The 20,314-nt window shown below is 45.0% G+C and overlaps 1 protein-coding gene across 1 annotated transcript in view; it reads left to right on the top strand.

Moving 5' to 3' along the window:
• Window positions 1-20,314, top strand: part of LOC8041224 (ATP-binding cassette sub-family G member 1) — a 51,205-nt gene that overhangs the window by 20,346 nt on the left and 10,545 nt on the right. The window contains exons 5-9 of the mRNA XM_040503619.2: window positions 2,457-2,602; window positions 8,104-8,227; window positions 15,402-15,516; window positions 16,674-16,813; window positions 19,559-19,660. Coding sequence (XP_040359553.2) covers window positions 2,457-2,602; window positions 8,104-8,227; window positions 15,402-15,516; window positions 16,674-16,813; window positions 19,559-19,660 — 627 coding nt within the window. The remainder of the gene's footprint in view (window positions 1-2,456; window positions 2,603-8,103; window positions 8,228-15,401; window positions 15,517-16,673; window positions 16,814-19,558; window positions 19,661-20,314) is intronic.

Below are 20,314 nucleotides of genomic sequence, written 5' to 3' on the forward strand. Positions count from 1 at the left end.
TACCCCGTTACGTAAATAAGTATTTCTTTAAAAAACAGAAAGGCTACTACAGATTGCTCAGTTGTGGTCCGAATGGAGCCGATAAACTGTACCAATAAAATTAAAGCTATATTTTTGCAGAATAGTTGTTGCCAGCCGGGGTGCACGTCTCCAAGCCAAACCTCGCACTGAATTTTGCACCTTTTTGGCGAGGTGTAAACGCGTCAACCTCAACTCCGCTTTTTGTTTTCTCCGGAACACTCCTGCCGACAGCTTTAATATTTTAAGCACGGAAATTGTATAGGTCACGGCAGCTCCCGGTGATGTTTGAACATACTCTGATGTACTCTGGTTGTGTGTATGTTTATACAGCCTAGAACTTGCATCAACGGGCGACGAGCCTCCCAGCTGTTTAGCGCAGTCCAGGAAATGGGCGGCGCTAAACACAAACTGTCGCATTTTGCCCCGCATCTCATTTTACTTGCCCCACCTTACTACTCTTCAGGGGGATCGGTGGCCGCGGGTGTGTTAACGCAAAGAAGCTTGGAGCACGTGGAGCGAAAGCTCGCGCTGCAAAACTCAGAGGTCCTGGACCGTCTCGATAGAACAGCGTCTTAGCTGAGACTACTTGGAGGAAAGCACTGCAAAGGCTGGAGCTCATGAGCGTCTTAATTACGTAATTAAGATGTCTAACCAACTAGCCCAACAGTTAATTTTAACTCATGAGCGTCTTGAGACGCGGTTTGAGTCCCACTCAGCTCGTTCGCTAACTTTGGCAGTGCTTTCTTGACCACGGTCTCAGCTGAGACGCTGTTTTTAGCAAGCCGGCCCTGGGCTCAATCTTCACTCCTTCCCGTTTCGATCTGAATGCGCGTCATGCCGGCGTCCGGTCGTTTATCTCTACTGCGTGATGCATACTAAAACCCCGAACTCTTACAAAGAAATCTAGTAAAAAGTTAATTTCTGCAGCAGTTACTATCTTTTCCCGACCGTTACTACGTTTTGACTAGCTATTTACAACCTCAAACGCGTGATGAGTAGTAAACTGTGAATAACTGCAGCAGTTGATATCTTTTTCTGGCCGTTTCTAGCTCTGTACTAGCTATTTACTCCCGCAAACGCGCGACAGGTAGTACGGTTGCAGCTGCTATGCAAGGAAGCGCGAACATGGCTGCGTGGAACCTATATGGCAACACTGTTTGATAGAAAATCGGTTTGTGTGTATGTTTATACACACTAGAACTTGCCTCAACGCGTGACGAGTCTCCCAGCTGTAGAGAAATTTAGTAAGTGCAAGCACAACCGCTAACATGGTGTCTTTAATGTGCATCAAGCAGTAGTGATACACGACCGCATGCCGGTACGATGCTCATCCAGATCGAAACGGGCAGGTGGGGGGATTGAGCCCTGCATCTCTGGATTCTGCAGCGCGAACATTCGCTCCACGTGCTCCGATCTGGTGTGCGCTAGCCCACTCGGCCACCGATTACCCCTCCCACTCCTTTTTATTTTAATGGTCTGTCGCAAGCGATTACTGTGTATTCCGTTACTTCTTTAGGAAGGGCGTTTTTTGGAATATTTTGCAACAAGCTTGGAGAACAATATTATTGCGAAAGCAGCACTGTACTTGTAACATTTTTTCACGGTCGAGGTGGTCACTGACCAACCGACTTCTTTCAAATGATCGGTAAAAGACGACCACTGGAGGCAGTGGTGTGTTAGGGTGTCGTCGTGCGTGTGTCATCTGTGTTTTAATTCATTGTCTGAATTGAATAACTGATATGTGTGCAAATGCATATGTAAGCAGCGTGGAAATAAACTCTATGCCAGCAATAATTTTTTTTTGCCAATTTGGAATTTGACGTTGACTAGCGCTACCTGGGTTCGAGTGTTTGAGAGCGAGTTTTGCTGTCGCACATCGTTAATAACTCCTTCGTTATTACGGTACCCATCAACAAAAAAGGAAACGCATTACCTCCTTCCAAGGAAAAAGGTTCCTCGCTTTCTGAACGTAAAACAGCTACTGCTTAGAGGTAGTAGCAGTTTACTAGGTCTTGTAAGAGTTAGTGCCAGTTACAAGCTGAAGATAGTGAAGGATACTAGGTTCTATCGATGAGGTTCGTAACCGTCACTAGCTTCTTTAGCTAGTAATGTTACTAATTTGGCTGTTCCATACTGGAGTTACTAAAAACTTAGTGAATATTGTAACAAGCACCTACTTACTTTTAGTTAGTAAGTGCTACGAACTTTTTTCTAAACCAGTGGTACCGCACTGGCTAAATTTCCCATCTACAGTGGGAACACCGGACGCCCAGCACTGCGCCTGCGCAAAAACCTAATTCGAAAAGAGGGAAACGTATGCGCATGCCCAGTACCGAGAGCAGCGCCACCAAAATGACTTGGCGTCAGTGAGTTGGATTGGTCTATAAGTTTCCGCTGCCTAAGCAAACACTCTTCTTATCGGTCTCTTGGACTAGGTGGACCAGCTGGTCGACGAGTGGGGCCTGAGTGAGTGTCGGCACACCAGGGCGGAGGCTCTCTCTGGCGGCGAGAGGAAGCGGCTGGCCATCGCCCAGGAGCTCGTCAACAACCCTCCCGTCCTGTTCCTCGACGAACCCACGACGTGAGGACAATGTAGACAGTGACAGCTTATGAAACGGAGAGTCGTGGCTCGGTGCGTTCACGCTCATTGATTTCTAATTACGTCTTGGCCGTTTTTATCGGCAAACGCCTCAATCTCAATGGTTGCGGAGAGATAATATAAGATATTCAAGACTCACCGCGTCCTACGTTTTTTTTTTTTTAAGTGTTTAGTGATTATGGTAGGAGTACTGAGTGCACTGCGGGGTTCGGTATGCTTTCAAGGATTTCCGAGTGTACTATGTATATTCGGGGAAGGTGATTCATTGACCAGGACGAGGAACGTCTTGACGCTCCGGGTTTCACTACTCGTGGACGGTTCCGCTGGCATTCTTTTCCCCTTCAATGATTTTTTTTAATGGAAAAGAATATGGCGTTTGCCTTACATTCTTTTACGTGAGCAAATATTTGCAGTTCTCTATTTTGTGAGCCGATACTCACTAATTTCTCCACGACTGTGTGAAGTGCAGCTTTATGTTACCAACCAAAATGTTAATATTTTTTTTTAACTTTTACCCATTTTGAACTTTCCTTGCCCAATAGACCCTTTCCGGACTTCAGAGCCATCTGGTGACTCAAATGGCAGTTTAACTTTTACCGTTCTAATGGCGGAAATGGACCCGTGGTCTGCAGTATTTTATGGGCACCGTCACCTTCGCAAGTTAACGGTAAACGAGAATGCGCGCTTCACTGTACAGTCCTTTTTCAATCTCTTTCAGTGCCGATGGCAAAAAAGATGCAACCAGTCAGAACGAACCACCAACCCACATAGACGCCTTTATAAAGTTTTATACACCAAGAGGCTTTGAATACGAGTATGTGCTATTAACAGATTGACTGGCCCCGAGTTAGAAATGAACGCTTACGCAGCTCTTGCATCCAATTCCTGCTTCACGTCGCATAAACGTCAAGAATGTATAGGCCTCGAATCATCTGCTTTGGAGCATCTTCAACTTCTTCCTTTATTAGTAAACACGAGGCCGCCATTATACATTGTTTCACCTGATGTTGTACCGCAGAAAAGGCTATAAGCGCGAGCTCCTTGCTCTGGGGCAGATCTCGGCGGTACAAGCTTTCGTGCAGTAAGGGCAGCTGTAAACGCTATGAGCTCGCCCTTCCAGTCTTTGCTGCGGTACAACATAAGGTGAAACGGAGTATAGTATAGCACATATGCCATTTTTCAGATGACGATGGCAGTGATCAAAGTGGCCAGACTGAATTCCGGAAAGGGTCTATTGATTTGGGTTCCAGTATATTACATCGTTTCAGTAAAAATTGAACTCAATCTTTTCTTGGCCAATATATTATTTTCACAGCAGAACTCTGCTGCTCATTCATTGTGAATCAGAATTGGCAAGTTTAATCTAAACTCAAACTCCGATTTCCCATTCACACAGACAGCCTAAAGAACCTTTCCCTTCGCTAAAGATGACTCCATAAAAAGGCGCCTGGTTTGTACATGGTGAAATTGTTCATTGAAAGAAAATAAGTTGGCGGCCTAGTTAGTTGAACAACCTGAAAATATTAGCGCGAAAGACAAATGACAAGGGAGTAGAAGACAGGTCAAGCGCTACGTTCAACTGACGTTTCAATAAAACGATAAAAAACAGAACGAAGAACAGCTGCGGCTTACCGGTCGATTCGTTTCTTGAACTACTGACTTTTTATCCGAGCTCCACGGTGGTAATTTTCTCAGGAAACAGCTGTATACAACAAAAAAAAAAAGGAATATGTATGTGTTCGTGCGTTGGCCCTTGTTGGTGCGTGACGTTTTTCTTCAAAAAGCGACAGGACCATCCAATGAACTGTCGTCCATCATCTCAAGCAACCCACGCTACTCTCATCAACACCATAAAAACCATATTCATAGACAAAATTGAAGGTTTAAATTCCACTCACGTAGGCTCGAATCAACTCCACCCTACGATTTTTAGACCTTCGACTCACCTTCAAAAGTAACCATCACTGGATGTAGTCGCCAAGATCGCCAAAAAGACTAAAAAGACAGTACATTTCGGCGCACACCAACTTGTAAAAAGAGGAATTGTTTCCAGGTGTTTTAGCGCGGTTCTAAACATATCCTGTTCTCATTCAGCAGCGGCGAGCTTTGATGCGCAAGCATTTCGACTCTAAGCTTCCGGCTTCCATCTTATCAGATATGCCTCAATGATTGATGAAATCCAACCGACCAAGAAAGGGAGAGAGAAACGACACCGACCTGCAGTCGTTCCATTTATGACTCCCACCTCAGACAGCTTCAAGAGAGTCGCATCCAAGAATGATGTCCGGATAGTGCTATCTGCCCCCGACACGCTAACCAGGCTCTGACCCAAAATAAACTCGCAGCGCGACAAGGCGGACAAATGCAGCGTGAGACATGGGGCCACAAGCACTTAAACAGTGACTGCGGTGTTGTGTGTGAAATACCGTTCTCATCAGGATCGGGGAGCATGAAACTTCTCTGAAATCCTCGCCGTCAGATCACTTAGCTTTACATCTGAGGGACTGCGGGTGCGCCCCGTTGTTCGGTAGAGCAGAGATTCTGAGGTGGCTTCACCACAAACGACCTTGAGGAATCTAGAAAGGCCAGGCCATAGCAGCAAGAAGCGAATCCTGCATAAGCGCGCCATCAGTGAACTTGTCACCGAAAGAACTACGATACCTGCTTATTTCTTAAACCTTGTTTACTTCTCTACCATTTGTTTTCAATTTTAGAGCGCAGCTCCTAGGCGCCCGTTCCCGGCTTGTGCGGCGTCGCCGTCGCCGTTTCGGCACTGTGCGGAAACATCCCCGCGGGGTCATGTGACACCCCTCGGGAAAAAAGGGGGAGGGGCCTCAGAGGATCGCTTGACCCCCTGAGAGGGGACCGTGACCTCCCTCGGGGGGGGGGGTCACGTTACCCCCTGACCCCCTGACTGGGGTCACGCGACCCCCCTGAGGTCATGTGACCCCCTTACCTTACGTGAGCCCAATGAGATCACGAGACCTCGTGAAGTCACATGACCCCCGTGAGGTCATGTGACCCCGTGAGGTCACGTAACCCCCGTGAAGACACGTGACCCCCGTGAAGTCACGTGACCCCCGTGAGTTCACGAGGGTGACGCGACGTCACGAGGGTCACGTGACCTCAAAGTTACGCCGACTCCGCTCGGAGCGAGGAGCAGCATGATGAGGAGGTGAGGAGGAGGGAGGGGGTATACCCTCCCCTCAGTTCTCTTCCCTCCTCCTCCTCGAGAGCTGCGCTCTAATTCGGCGTTACAGGGAGTTGTAAACGGCTTTCATTTTTTTATAATATTGTTGGCTTTATTTTTTAGTTTTTTTATTATATCTATGTTATATGAGATCTCCTTCTAAATCATTATCTTTTTATCTTTTTATATAGATTTCATCTTCGTACTTTTCTTTCTTTGTGTGTTCATTAAAGCGTCAGTTTAAACCACCCCTTGTTCTGTCCTGACCTCCCTTGCCCCTTGTCTTTAACGCTAATATTTTTGCGATGTAAATGGTAAATTGTAAGTTGGAAATTTAAATACAATTAAGTTTAAACTGTAAATTGTAAAATGGTAAGCTGTAAGTAACAACTCAGAGCTTGGTTATTTACAGCCTCGAAAAGAACTATCTCTTCGGGGGCAACTGAGAGAGTAGAAGCTTGATCTACTTTGGGTGAAGAAATTGTATTCTTGATTTTACAAGGAGCCACTACCTCCAGGTATTCGTAACTGTACCCTTGCAACGCAAATAAAATATATAGACCCTTTTACTGTTGACAAATACGAACCGCTGTTTGAGTCCCGAAGGACTTCCGACAGCTCCGTCTTTGTAAGCCTGTCGAGCTTGCTTATGTCACCAGTGCTAGAAAGAATAAATGCTAAACGAACAACAAAGTTGGAGATTTAGCGAGGGCCTTCGGTTGTACGATTTAAAGTATTGGAGGAGAATATTTGGTTCTCTAGAATATCAGAAACATTTGACAAGATGTCGCGTGCTTGTTTCTTTCGCCGTTCACCTGGAGCAGTGGTCCTCAACCATTGACGATTCGCGGACCTCTTGTTGATCGGCGGAGATGATGGAGGACCGCGTTCATGGTGAGGTGAAGGGAAAGGTATAGGTTAAGTATTATAATTATTTAATAATCGGATATAACTAAAGGCTGGTGTGAAGTAGACTTCTCCCAATGATATGTACACGAGAAAACTCACCCGAAAATTTGGAACGATTCTTCTCAATCGGATAAAAGACAACCTTTATTGCCGGGCTTTACTGATGAGGCAGGGCTTCGCGGACCCTTAGAATGCCTTCCCGAACCCCAAAAGGCCCGCAGAACCCCATTTGGGAACCACTAACCTGGAGAATCGGCAGTTTAAAGTTTCATCGCTCTTTCAAGTAGCGGTATTAAGGTAGGTTTTGTTCATTATTTTTCTGAACCGGAAGTTTCGTGGGGTTGGAAAAGACTAGAGCACCAGCTAAATGCGTTTGCAAGGAAAAAAAGTCTATTCGGTAGTCATTTATTGATAGGTATTTAATTTGACTAGACTGGAGGATCGGCCAAGTTAGGCAACAACGTGCAGATATGTTTTATTTGGGCCGTTTGTGACAATGTCCCTGATGCTAGCAAATTTGACTGAGAAGAAAATTGTCATTATTCGTTGTGTCCAACAATATATACACATACTGGCTGTTTCATCGAACGTAGGTTAAAATAATCGCGTGAAAACTTCACATCGCAGAGTGTTAAGGTTAGAACCGTGTTTGTTACTGTATAGGAAATTAATTATTGTTGCACACTGCTTTCGGTAAAATTAGGATTCACTAGTTAACTGTATTTCAAGTTTTAATAAGTTTAACACGATTAACTTTGTAACTAAATGTAAATATAAATATAGTTCCGAATATAAACGTGCTGGGGCATTATGAAAAACATTAAATCCATCAGTTTTAGAAGGATGTGGGGCGCCTGCTTTCTTTGTCATTTTCTCCAAAATACACCCAACTTCGGCGAGCCCGTGCGTTTTTTTCTTCTCTTTTTTAATTATTATTTCCCATATTTTTGCTCCGCAAGCCTTGAGAGTGTGGAAAAAGCGGCAACTTTAGTGGACATTCGCTCTTCCCACGAGCTTCATGTCTTCCTGAAATTTACTGATATTTCTTTTCTAATGATGGTCAGCAAGTTGGGAACGGTAACTCTATACGCGTAAGCATTGCATAACAAGTTAAATCCCGACAAAGCTAAAAACAATGCACACATTAAAATATGCCCTGGACGCTGATCAATACCATTCCCATGTTCTTATTGCGCGACATGTAAGCTGTTTACAACTGTTTTCGTCAACGTTAGGTGAAACACCCTGTATATCTCTTACCGCATTGTATGCGCTTGACACACTGTATATGAAGCCCTGAAAAGTATACAGAAAGGCTTCTTTTTTTGATATGCGTAGAATATATGACTTTTTTTTAAATTACTGCTTGGTGTTCACTCTGCAGCGGATTGGACAACTGCTCCAGCCTGATGTGCATCCAAATCCTCAAGAGGTTGGCCGAAAGGGGACACACAGTCATATGTTCTTTGCACACGCCGAGTGCCAAAATATTCTCCTATTTCGACGTGGTAAGGCTTACTCAGTTGCGATAATTGCGCCTGTTATCATGCAACCCGTGCCTAACTAAACATGCCAAGCAATATCTCAATTGATGGTTAATTCCAACTCAGTTTAATTTTATTCCTCGAATAAGTGTAAAACGTGTTTTCAGGTCTTACTTTCATCAACATGAATTTCCAGGTCGTGGAAGGCATTATTCCAATTGATGGTTTATTCAACTCAGTTTAATTTGGTTCCTCCAATAAATATAAAACGTTGCTTTTAACTCTCACTTTCACCAACAAGCATTTACAGTTCAACTTAAAAAAAAATACGCTGATAGAAATGAATATCTTTAAAAACCTACAAATTATTTTGAGAATAGCTTCGAAACAAATGAGTTCATACTTTCTTCAACATACTCTTGTTATTTTTGTTCACTCGTCGCTTTTGTTAGTCTCGTTATAATTATATTTCTGTTTGTATTCGGCAGTGCACTGGGAAATATCTTAAAGAAACTGAGCAGGTCCATTGCCTTGTTTTACTTTCGTTTTTTATGCTATAATACAAACGTGAAAAAAAAAAAAAAGACTTTGGTTGTCGCCACTACAGCCCAGCTGCTCGTTGGCACTGTGTGTGTATCATTAGGTCTCCATTCTTTTCACCTTGCTAATGTATTTTGAATAGTTGCATAATATGAATACAATAACGTCGTATTTCATTCAATCTGTGAAATGTGACGCTTCGCGAGTTTCGGAACAAACGGGACGGCACGTGCATGTATAAGACGTGTGTGGGCATATATGTCGTCCAGTTTTCTCCTTGTGTTTACACGTTCGTCCTACCCACACGCTCTTCGGTTCATCGGTAGTGTGGTCCAAGTCACCAGGCTCTATCTAAAAAAGACCGTAAAAATCGGCGCCTGCATGTAGCAATCTAAACTTTTCGTCAAAGGTGTATTTCACAGGTCGCCTTTTTTGCAAAATTACAAAGCGTAGTTCTCTTTCTATAAAAAATAAGGCCAAGAAACTTGCCCGGGTCTACGGCGGGCAGCGACGCAGACGACAAGGGTTCAGTAGCGGGGTGTGTTTGGCGTTCGTATTGATAGCGGGCGCTACCTCCTTATCGCGACTGCTCGCGACCACCGTGGTTTATTAAAATGAACATAATCCTTTTGAGATGTACCTTCGGTTAAAAAATAAATACGGACAACAAAAGCAAAACTTAAAGTAAAGAAGAAAAAAAACGCATCTGCATAACGACGGCGCTTTTTCTGCCAACGGATTTCGTCTGCGTGTCGTCTGCTTTCTTTCGCTGGTCGGACGCTGCTCCCGACGCCATCTATCAATGCGAACGCCAAACACATCCCGCTACTGAACCCCTGTCGCGTGCGTCGCTGCCCGCCGTACACCCTGGCAAGTTTCTTGGCCCTCTCTTTTACAGAAAGAAAACTACGGCTTGGCAATTTTACTAGAAAAAACCGACCTGTAAAATACACCTTAGACGAAAAGTTTAGATTGCTACGTGCAGGTGTCGACTTTTACGGTCCATTTTAGATCGAGCCTGGGGACTTGGACCACCCTATATATACACACGTTAACAACTCAAGAAACAGAAGGCATAGAAGGCTTCTTATGATCATGCTTCTTGCGTCTGAATTTGTTTTTCGGCGTTCTTATTGGCTAATGCCGATAAGAATACCGAAGTCTTATTGGCTCAGGAGCTATAATGAGATGCTTAGGACTGCGTCTGTTTGAGCTGTGAATGACCGTAGTGGTTGAGCGTTTCACAGCTAGGGTTGGTGGCACGCGTTCCCGGTTTTTCGACGGCGTAATCGTTAACGAAAAGTTTCCCCGCTAAATTTTGCGGGAAAATTATTGTCGCGTGAACTGATGTCACGCGATCTACAGACAAATTCGGGTTCTCCTTTAGATTTAGCAGCAAGATTTACGTCACGTCACCTATGCACCAACTCAGTTTACCCGCTAAATTTGGCAAGAAAATTAATGTCGCGCGACCTGACGTCAAGGTACCTACGGATAAATTGGGGTTCCCCGTTATATTTGGGTGATTCCACGTCAATTCATGCAATGATGGTCCGGGTCATATTTTAGATATTTTTGTTAAAAATATATATGAAAGCCATGTTTTTGGGAGGAACATTCAGCTAGATATGAACGCCGTAACAATTTTTTTGGCTGAGATATAAAATAGAGAAGCTTGAGGCGTGGAAATTGAGAAGATTTCACAATGCTACTTTGCACAGTCGTCGTTTCCTTATCGAACCTTTCACGGCACCATAACTTTTTTAATGGGTTTTACAAAGGTTATACAACACATACATAAAAAATAAAAAAATATACATAAAATATTTCAATGCAAACAAAAATATCAAACATGGCACAAAAACGCGTTTTAGAAACATATTCACAATTTTTTTGCAAATAAACCATCTATCATAATACTTCACAAAACATATCAAAATGCGCGTATTTAATTATTCTTTACGAATATATAAAGATATAATGCCCACCCTTAAACATATTTTTGTTATCAACGCGGAAATTCGGCTGATTTCTCAAAATGTGGCAAGATTGGGCGTCGATATTTAAAAAACTCCATCTTTTATTTTCTTTAAACTCTCCTTGGCACTTTGCAGTGACTTGACATAACCTGTGATGGCAAAAGATTGAGTAACATATGACCTCCAAGCGGGAAAAGCTACGACAAACCTTCACTCGGAGCGAGCCGACGTCTTCGTCATAGCGGCTTTGCCGCACAGCACCAAACGTTTTGAGCGTTAGTTATGGCATGTATTTTATATTATTAAAATTCTTTTTTTCATAAGGGCTGAGTATTAGTGACGCGAAAATGGACTTTGAGCTGGAATACCATTAATTAGCTTACAATTCAGTGGAACAAAACGGCCCCACTGTGCGAATTCGCTAACTATGCATAGATAAGCTTAAAACTCTCAGTTATGCGAGTGGCCATGTATACATCCGGCCTCTCGGCATATGATGACTTCCACAGATGAGAAGCCTGGATTCTTCTCACAGGTTTTATGGTGGTCCACTCTGCTTGCTTTGCCGCTCGAAACTTTCGAACCCGTTCCACAGACAGGTGGAACATGCAGACATTTGTTACTTTTTTACGTAGCGCTTCCACAAAGTCTTTAGCGGTGGCAATCGTTGAGTTGAGCGAAGATCTCAACTTGGTGAGCGTTGTTTCTTCCACCTACTTCATCACAAGCGCTTTCTCCGTGTCCAGTGGCTGAAAAGATCCATCTTGCCGAAGACTGCGGCTTCCGAGACAATTCGTGGAATCGGAAGCGATTCTTGAAATGCGCCGCCGCTCCGTCTGATACAAAAATTATTTCAAAAAAGACTGAGAAATGAACATTAACATACTCTTTTATGGCCTATGTGGCTAGAAGAGCGTGAGCTGTGTCATGCGTCGTGTACCATCGGTGACAACGGCAAAGCTTTGCGTGCCCTGCGTGGACGTAACCACACTTGTGGAGAGAGACACTTGAGTTTTTTTTCAATGAAAACTCTGCACTTCGGTTGGAAAGAGTACTGTCCATTTTTCCGCAAAATCGAAGTGAAACATCACTGCCTTGGGTGGTAAGGCGGTTCTTGTGTCATGTATCAGGCTTCGTTCAAGGTCAAGGATGTAAGAATGCCTCATATACTTTTCGCTCTCCTATTGCCGCAGGAAGGCAGAAGTGTTCATAACCTTTTTGACGAGTTCGCCAGCGTCCCATAACGCGAAACAGATCTCTTCGTCTTCGTCGAGATGAAGCGACTGCAGCGAGATGCTCTGCGTTTTTGGGCACTTTTCGCAACGGCGCAGAAAGCAATCGTTCTGTGGAGCGCAGAAGAGGTAGATGCGCTTGAGGTCGTCTTCAGTAAATGTCTTCTTTGGGGCATTTGTTATTGCCGTTAAAAGCAACTGAAAATTGACGCAATATATGCATGCGCACACCTCGTGCTCGGGACTCTTTTTTTTACCCATTTTGGTCGTAGGGAATAAAATTTGGAGATGCCTAGTTCGGGTTGGGGATGGTCCTTCCTAAACAGCTGGTAAGCTTCCTTAATAGAGCGGGTCATAAACCTTTTTACGACTTTGAACATGTCGTTGATCATGGCTTTGACGACGTCCTTTTTGTCGGGGCTTTGAACAGAGCATGCGAGGTCGTCGCGTGTGTAGTACTCAATTGCAACCCCCACGTTTTCGGCATTCGCCTGTTTCCCCATGTAGGGATCAGGGGTTGCCCAAACACCACCTTTGCGCTTCAGTTTTCATGTTTGATCAATCATGTAGGCAGTCGCTTCCGACACCAGACGCAATATTGTTTTCTTCAAGATGATTGGTGGCAGAAGCACGTACAATCGCTTGCGTTCCTGGTGGGAACTACATGCCTTCAGCACTTCGCAAAACGCGTCAAACCACTCTGCGCAGTGCTCACAACTGTCTTCGAGTTCGAGAGTTTCGTGCGGTGAAGCAAGCAAAGTGGACCACCGTAAAACCTGTCAAAGGAATCCAGGAGACTCATCTGTGAAAGTCACAATATGCCGAGAGGCCAGATGTATACATGGCCATTCGCGCAACTGAGAGTTTTAAGCTTATGTATGATGCATAGGTAGCGAATTTGCAGAGTGGGGCCGTTTTATTCCTGTGAATCGTAAGCTAATTAATGGTATTCCAGCTCAAAGTTCCTTTTCACGTCACTAATAATCACCGCGTATAAAAAAATAATTTTAATAATATAAAATACATGCCATAACTAACGCCCAAACGTTTGGTGCTGTGCGGCAAAGCCGCTATGACGAAGACGTCGGCTCGCTCCGAGTGAAGGTTTGTCGTAGCTTTTCCCGCTTGGAGATCATATGTTACTCAATCTTTTGCCATCACAGGTTAGTTCAAGTCACTGCAAAGTGCCAAGGGGAGTTTAAAGAAAATAAAAGATGGAGTTTTTTTTAAATATCGACGCCCAATCTTGCCACATTTTGAGAAATCAGCGGAATTTCCGAGTTGATAACAAAAATATGTTTAAGGGTGGGCATATTATCTTTATATATTCGTAAAGAATATTTAAATACGCGCATTTTGATACGTTTTGTGAAGTATTATGAAAGATGGTTTATTTGAAAAAAAATTGTGAATATGTCTCTAAAACGCGTTTTTGTGCCATGTTTGATATTTTTGTTTGCATTGAAATACTTTATGGATATTTTTAATTTTTTATGTATGTGTTGTATAACCTTTGTAAAACCTATTAAAAAAGTTATGGTGCCGTAAAAGGTTCGATAAGGAAATGACGACTGTGCAAAGTAGCATTGTGAAATCTTCTCAATTTCCACGCCTCAAGCTTCTCTATTTTATATCTCAGCGAAAAAAATTGTTACGGCGTTCATATCTAGCTGAATGTTCCTCCCAAAAACATGGCTTTCATATATATTTTTAACAAAAATATCTAAATGATGACCCGGACCATCATTGCATGAACTGACGTGGAATCACCCATTTATTGGAAAAATTAACATGACGTGACCAGTGTGCCAATCCAGTTTCCCCGCTAGATTTCATAGGAAAACACATCGCGGCGTTAAAATCATTTATTCATCAACAACGTATTGACGCTAAATCAACGCAACGTCATTTTAATATCAGACCACCGTATGACGCACGATCGGCGCAATGTCAATTGATCGTCAACGTCATACCGTCGAATAAGCTGCAAAGCTATCACTTTCTAACCACATCACGTCGTGTGATCGTCGCGCAACTGTGCGTTTCTTTTTTTACATACTAACTAACGTGCAGAAACTACGGAGAAACAAGTAGACTCTCGGATGACTCTTACCGCTTTCAGGGGGGCACGTTAAAGGCCTTCGTAACAACCTCCTTTAAAGAATCGGCGAATTAGCGGGCGATCTTGCGCTCATCGGCGTGCGTTGGTTCACGGACCCTTTAAAAAAGTTCGTTCCTGAAGGCCTTTAACGTTTCCGTCTGACTGCGGTATAAAGCGCGCAACACATGCGCGTCAAAACTGTCCGATCCGAGGTGCGTACTGCCCGAACGACGTTCGGCCGCGAAAGTTTTCGACGCTCTCCGGTGCTACGGAAACCCTCACCCGCGAACGTCATTCCGGCAGTTCCCATGTCGGATCGGAAAGTTCTGACGCGCATATGTTTTGCGCTTAAGAGTGCAATACATTCCGAGCCATAGCCAGAACACAATTTATCATCCGTCTTCCTTTAGTCGGTTTAACCAATCGGTAGGCTGATAACAATCGAAATCTAACGGCCATGCGGACTGAGTGGCGGACAGGGTTTACACCTTGATGCCCCTGAACTGCATTTTGGGGATGCGACATCGCATCCCCAATATCTCAGTGTTTGGACCATCTAAAGGAAGTGTTTTTTTTTTTTTTTCGGGCGCATCATTTGAAAAGCAGGCACACAGGAGCCTCTTAGGAGGTACGGGTAGACGAACTCTAAGGAAACACCTGGCGTCTACTTTCCCGCCCGAGCACGCGTTAATCCAATCACCGTTGCCACTGAAGCGGAAGCAACAAATCAAAAGGCTCCGAAGACGGAATGGCTTAAAAACAAGAGGTGTGCGAATACCCGTTTGAATCGAATAGCGCAGCGTCATCCTTAGCTTTAACACCGTTAATAAAACCAGTTGTTGCGGCTTTCTCTTCCACTGTTGAGGTTATGAATGCCGCAGTGCTATTCGATTCGAAGTGGTATTCGCACTTCCCTATGTAACAAAAGCATAATGGAGAGCATTAGAGCTGCGCACTGGAGCAAATGCAAGCACTGGTGAGTTTGAGTTAGCGTTGCGTGGTCCATGCTGATCATGCGCGTCGGTGCCACGAGCCAATCTAAGACCGTAATTTGGGCTCCGCGCACGCGCAGTGGAGAACACACAATGCTAACGCAAACGCGAACTTCTTGCGTTCGCTCGTATACGCAATAGAAAAACTCTCTAATCTCTGTAGGAACAAAAAAGCATGACGTTCTGGTTGCTCACTGTTCCTGATCAGATTACGTGCTTCGAATCATGCCGTGTTTTGTGCCTCGTCATTCCCTGAATGACCTATGTAACTTACGATAATTGACTCCGTGTGTTCTGCGAGAAGGCGCAGGCATTTTGTGCGATATAATTTGTTTATCCCGCCTTTCTTCGCAGTTGTACATGATGTCACAGGGTCGCTGCATCTACAACGGCGAGACGAATAACCTCCTGAGCTTCCTCTCTGAACACGGCCTTTCCTGTCCCGAGTTCCACAACCCTGCCGATTTCAGTGAGTTATCCTGTTGTGTGTACGTCTGGACAGCCGGAAGTTAGTCATCCCTAGTGCGCGTCACGAGTTTCCTCTGTAAAGGACACATTTAGCCAGTGCAGTACTACTGCTATCCCTGGGTCTTTTATGTGCGCAAAGGAGTGGTGGTGATACATGACCGCACGTCGGTACGATGCCGATACGATGGAAAGAGGCGGGGGTGGGGGATTGAAGCCAGACTGAATGAGTAGGCTGCTCTGTAGGGCGAGTTTTCGCTCAAGGCGCTCCGAGCTACGTGTTTTCTTATAATCACACTCATTGAAGCTCGGAATAACTTAGTTTCAATTAATAGTGTTCTTTCTTTAATGCATGTCCCTCCCACGGCCATATGCTAAATTTTAGACTTACCATTTCGATGTTGCGATGTGTGCTATTCGAATCTATCCCTTCAAAGTTTGATTGTTTTTTGCGTCTTTTTTTATTTGTTTTTCTTCGTATCTTACCCGCCCCAGATATTAAAAGAGCCCAAGAACGTTCACACACCAGCAGAAAAAGCACAGCATTCCATAACACAGAGCGCTCAAAGAACTTTGCATTTCTCTACTTTTATGCAAAGTCCTCGACAAAGTCAATTAGCGCTATCTATAAGAAAAGTTCCGCGGATATTGAGGCAAAAAAAAAGAAATGTTTGCCAAAATTGAAGTCAACTACGTGGCACTGGGCATGAGGCCAGGCATCCTACCCAGCGCCACATCGCATACTTAATTTTTAGTTAAGAATATATTTCCCACTCGTAACTGGCTGCGCTTCCACCACCAGATATACGTATATAATTGAATCTCCAAATCTTTGTATAAAGAAGAAGCATGGAATTTTCTAGAGTACGAAGTGCTTGCTTCCAATAGACACATAATCAATCGTACGAGCAACACTGCATGGCTAAGATACCTATTCAAACGCACTTTTATGTTAATTAAAAAAGAAAACATTAGAAAGTCCAATTTTCTCATGATGGTGACAGCAGACAGGCCCCGGAAAGCTTTCCCAAGTTGAGTCATCAGAAGTGATACTGACCCAAAACGGCAGGCCATTCGTTTGTTCATAAACACACACCAAAAAAGGGGAAAAAAAAAAGGCTGGAGAAGATATTTTATTTATTGCCTTTTTTATATTTGCAGTCACCGAGGTTGCTGCTGGGGAGTACGGTGAACAGGTCGAGAAGCTGGCCGACGAATTCGCCCTTCCATTACCCGTCACATCGGGTGTCCTAGATGTTGGGTTTAAAACGGCGTACGGCGGACAACAAATGACCAAACAGGTTCGACCACGAATTGTCCTACCTTCGCATCTCCATACCTTCTGCACGCGTACTGTTCTGCTGCGCACTCAAAGCGCCACTCACTGGTCTTGCTTTAATCAGATTAGCGATTAAAAACGACGCGGTCGGCACCGTGTGCTATGGTGGTCATGCAATCGGACGACCGCCATATCACTGGAGCAAAATAGAGATAAAAACTAAAATCGGTTCCATTGACTAAAATATAATCAATGATTCGTGCTGCCAGTGCGTTAAGGAAAACTACTAAGGCTGCTTAGCGCTTGTACCGTCAGTTCGTTCTTGACCTTCGCGCTATTTATTTCGAAAATGCATATCCAACTAGCCCACCTTAATATTTTAGTGCTTAGAGTATATGTAAGGTGTTATAAATCGAAGGGCCCGCTCTAAACTGAGCCAGAAAAATCGGAACTTGCACGCAAGGATAACATTCACTATAGGTGTATTTGTGTGGTGCCTGTGCTTGTGAAATTTCAAGGCGTAGTGCCATTATTTTGAAAAACTTACACCAACACTCTCAGCATCTTCAACGACGGTGGCCGATGCAATCGACCGAGTTAACAGGGGATTACGCATGTGGCGCCATCTCCCGGTAGACGCAGAAAGTGGATGAGGGCGTCGCATGCTTGCTACACCTATAGGTAGGTGACGCTGCAAGCACAGCCCATGCAGAGAGCCCATGGTTAGTGGCCCTACCCATATTTAACTTAGTTGTCTACCGCGCTGTGCTTCGTTAAAAATGTCAAGAGTGGTGGTCCTATTTTTCAGAGGAAGGGCGCTACGCCTCTAAATATCTCATGGTAAAATGAACCCCTGCAGTACACGTCTCGTGAAGTGGTGACGTCATTCGGTGCAAGTGCCGACTTTTCCGACTGATCTTAGAGCGAGCGACCCCCTCGACTAACAGAACTGCAGTTTATATCAGTTTCTAATATCCTAGTTACACTAGAGCTCTTAACTGTCATTAAGTCAACGACAACTTTTGAGTTTGGGGCTGCATATAAAAGACTGAAAAATGATTGTCCCCTGCGTCCGCTCCTGCAGACGTACAGCTAATTCAATATAAATTAATTGGATCCTTCGATCAGAAGTATATTTACTATAAAAAGCCAATCCACGATTTGCAAAATAGTGCGCGCCGTTTATCGCGCAATGCCGGAAACTTCGACCTGTTGGGTGCGAGGCTGGGAAGTGGTTGGAATACAACTAGGCTTCGCGATGCATGGCTTGGCATGATACATGTGGGGCGTAAAGCTGGTGCACGCAGTCTATTCCAAGCGTTGCCTCGAGACCCAGATTGAATAGTGTGGAAAATTCTCTCCAGGAGCGTATGAATACGACGTACCTGTGAAAAAATGTGCACTGGAGATTTATCAGTGCTCGTTCGGCTGCCATGGTGAGCCGTCCATGTTCCTTCTCCTCACGGCAGCTGTCCAAGCCTGTCTTAGCAGGATACAGCCTGGCAGACGAAAATCTGAAAAAAAAAAAACTTAGCGTTCTCTTTACCATGAAAGTGATTCGCACAACCATATCCAATACAGTGCGCCGGCATGGCGACAAACAAAGCGACTCGCGAGCTTTCTGCGTCCTTGCTCACACTGTCCTCGCTTCCGCGCCTCTGTCGCTGCCTAGGAATAGCCGGCACGCCTATTTGTTTTCCAACCAAACAGGGGGCGCTAGCAACACGCTCTGCTCGCGCATGCGCAGCAGCTTTTTTGCAAGTTGTGGACTGGGAACTATGGAAAAAAAATAGAACTGGGCTTCCACAATGTTCCGACGGCGACTGTTTAACGTACCCGCGCTTGGTCGAGCCCAGCGTGTATTCGAAGTGCCCGTCGAGACGGGTGGCGCGAGCTTCCCTCGTGATGTGTTCAGTGGGGCGCCGTGAACATGCTGTGCTCACCCCATGCTCGAGTGATGCCACCACGTGCTGCCTCGCCAGACTCTGTCTATTCCTCTGCTGGCGTTATTAAACGAAGGATACCTACTGAAACGTCGCCTTTAAATAAGTATTTATTCGTCCGTAAAATGTGATGTTCATGCGAACTATGGTTGTTTGCGATCAGCCGCGTGGGAAATCAGGCGAGCAATATGATTGCCTCGTCCTACCGTTGTCTCACATTGAGGCTTCATGGGACAAAGTTCCAATTGTGCCCTGCCATCACCCTTTTAGTTTTGACGGCAGAAAGAAACTTTTTCGTCCCCCTTTACAGTTCCGTGCCAAATAGTGAAGGTACGCTTGACGCGTCGCGACGATGTCGTTCCGCTTGATCGGCGCCGAGCTTCGCGCCCGAGACCGATCGACGTTGCCGATGTCGCCACGTGGTGGAGCAGACGACGCGCTATTTTCTTGACAGCGGAGGCGCTTGTAGCGGCCGCATTACACCGGTGGCCGCGAAGTACGTCCGCCAGCCTCTGCCGCACTACGTGTCAGCTTCCTCCGTCTTTCGTATTCGGAATACGACAATGTTTTGCGTGTGGTTCTGCACAGCATAACATACAACCCCTCCCCGTATTTCGTGCGCCGGAACACATATTTTTTCACGATTCCGGCATACCAATCCGGAATACGGGTCGGTTTGGACCGCGCATAACACCGGACAACTTAGTTGAGGTTAGTGACAGTTGCGAGATGCCAACGACCGTCGGTTTAAGGACTGTTGAGAGCGCTCGTATAACTAGGGTATTAGACGCGTGTGGTTCACTGACATGTGGCTTCCTTCGCAGGAAAGACTGGAAGCAGTAAAATGCTATTCCTTTGAAGTGAACCAGTTTCGGCAGTTCCGAATACTGCTGAAGCGCTGCTGGCTTTCGGCAATGAGGAACAGGGTACGTCACAAATCTGGTTCCTGTGTACCTTTGTGAGCGCCAACGGTCGCAGCGGCATGTAGCCTCGATTTCGCCGTGTACGATGAGCCGCAGAGGACGCTACGAGCAATCAAAGCCAGTCCGAGGCCGTGTAAGAGTCACGTGACCTTTAAGAGGGGCGCAGCGTCGCGCGATGTGCGCAGTCACGTGGTACGCTTGTGCAGTACTGAACTGGTTGGGAGTGCTCGTACTGCCCAATGCGGTCCATCGCATAAGGTGACGAACATGAGAGGGTGAAGGGAGGGGACGGGAGAAGTTTTGTGTCTCCTTTGTTGCCTCCTAAATGATTTCATCTACTAACCATAAGACCTCCTCAGAAGAGGGGTGTGAAGGGACAACGTCCGTGTTGTCGGCGGACGATAAGTGGAAGCTCGTTTAATTCTTCCCAGTCAAGAACAAGCTCCTATTTGACGACCAGGGGCACACACTTTAGTGACTGACAGCTAAAAAACATTGGGCGTGGCGAGACTCGAGCAAATTATTTTCCCTCTGCAGCCAATGGGATTGTCACTTCGGCCAATAAGAACGCCAAATACAAAATAACCAGGAAAGAAGCGTGATTTTAATAAGCTACATCATTTGCTTCAAAAAAAAACAAAAAACACTGCAATGGAA

This window comes from Ixodes scapularis, unplaced genomic scaffold (genome assembly GCF_016920785.2).
Source record: "Ixodes scapularis isolate PalLabHiFi unplaced genomic scaffold, ASM1692078v2 PGA_scaffold0__279_contigs__length_252992795, whole genome shotgun sequence".
NCBI classification, from domain to species: Eukaryota; Metazoa; Arthropoda; class Arachnida; order Ixodida; family Ixodidae; genus Ixodes; species Ixodes scapularis.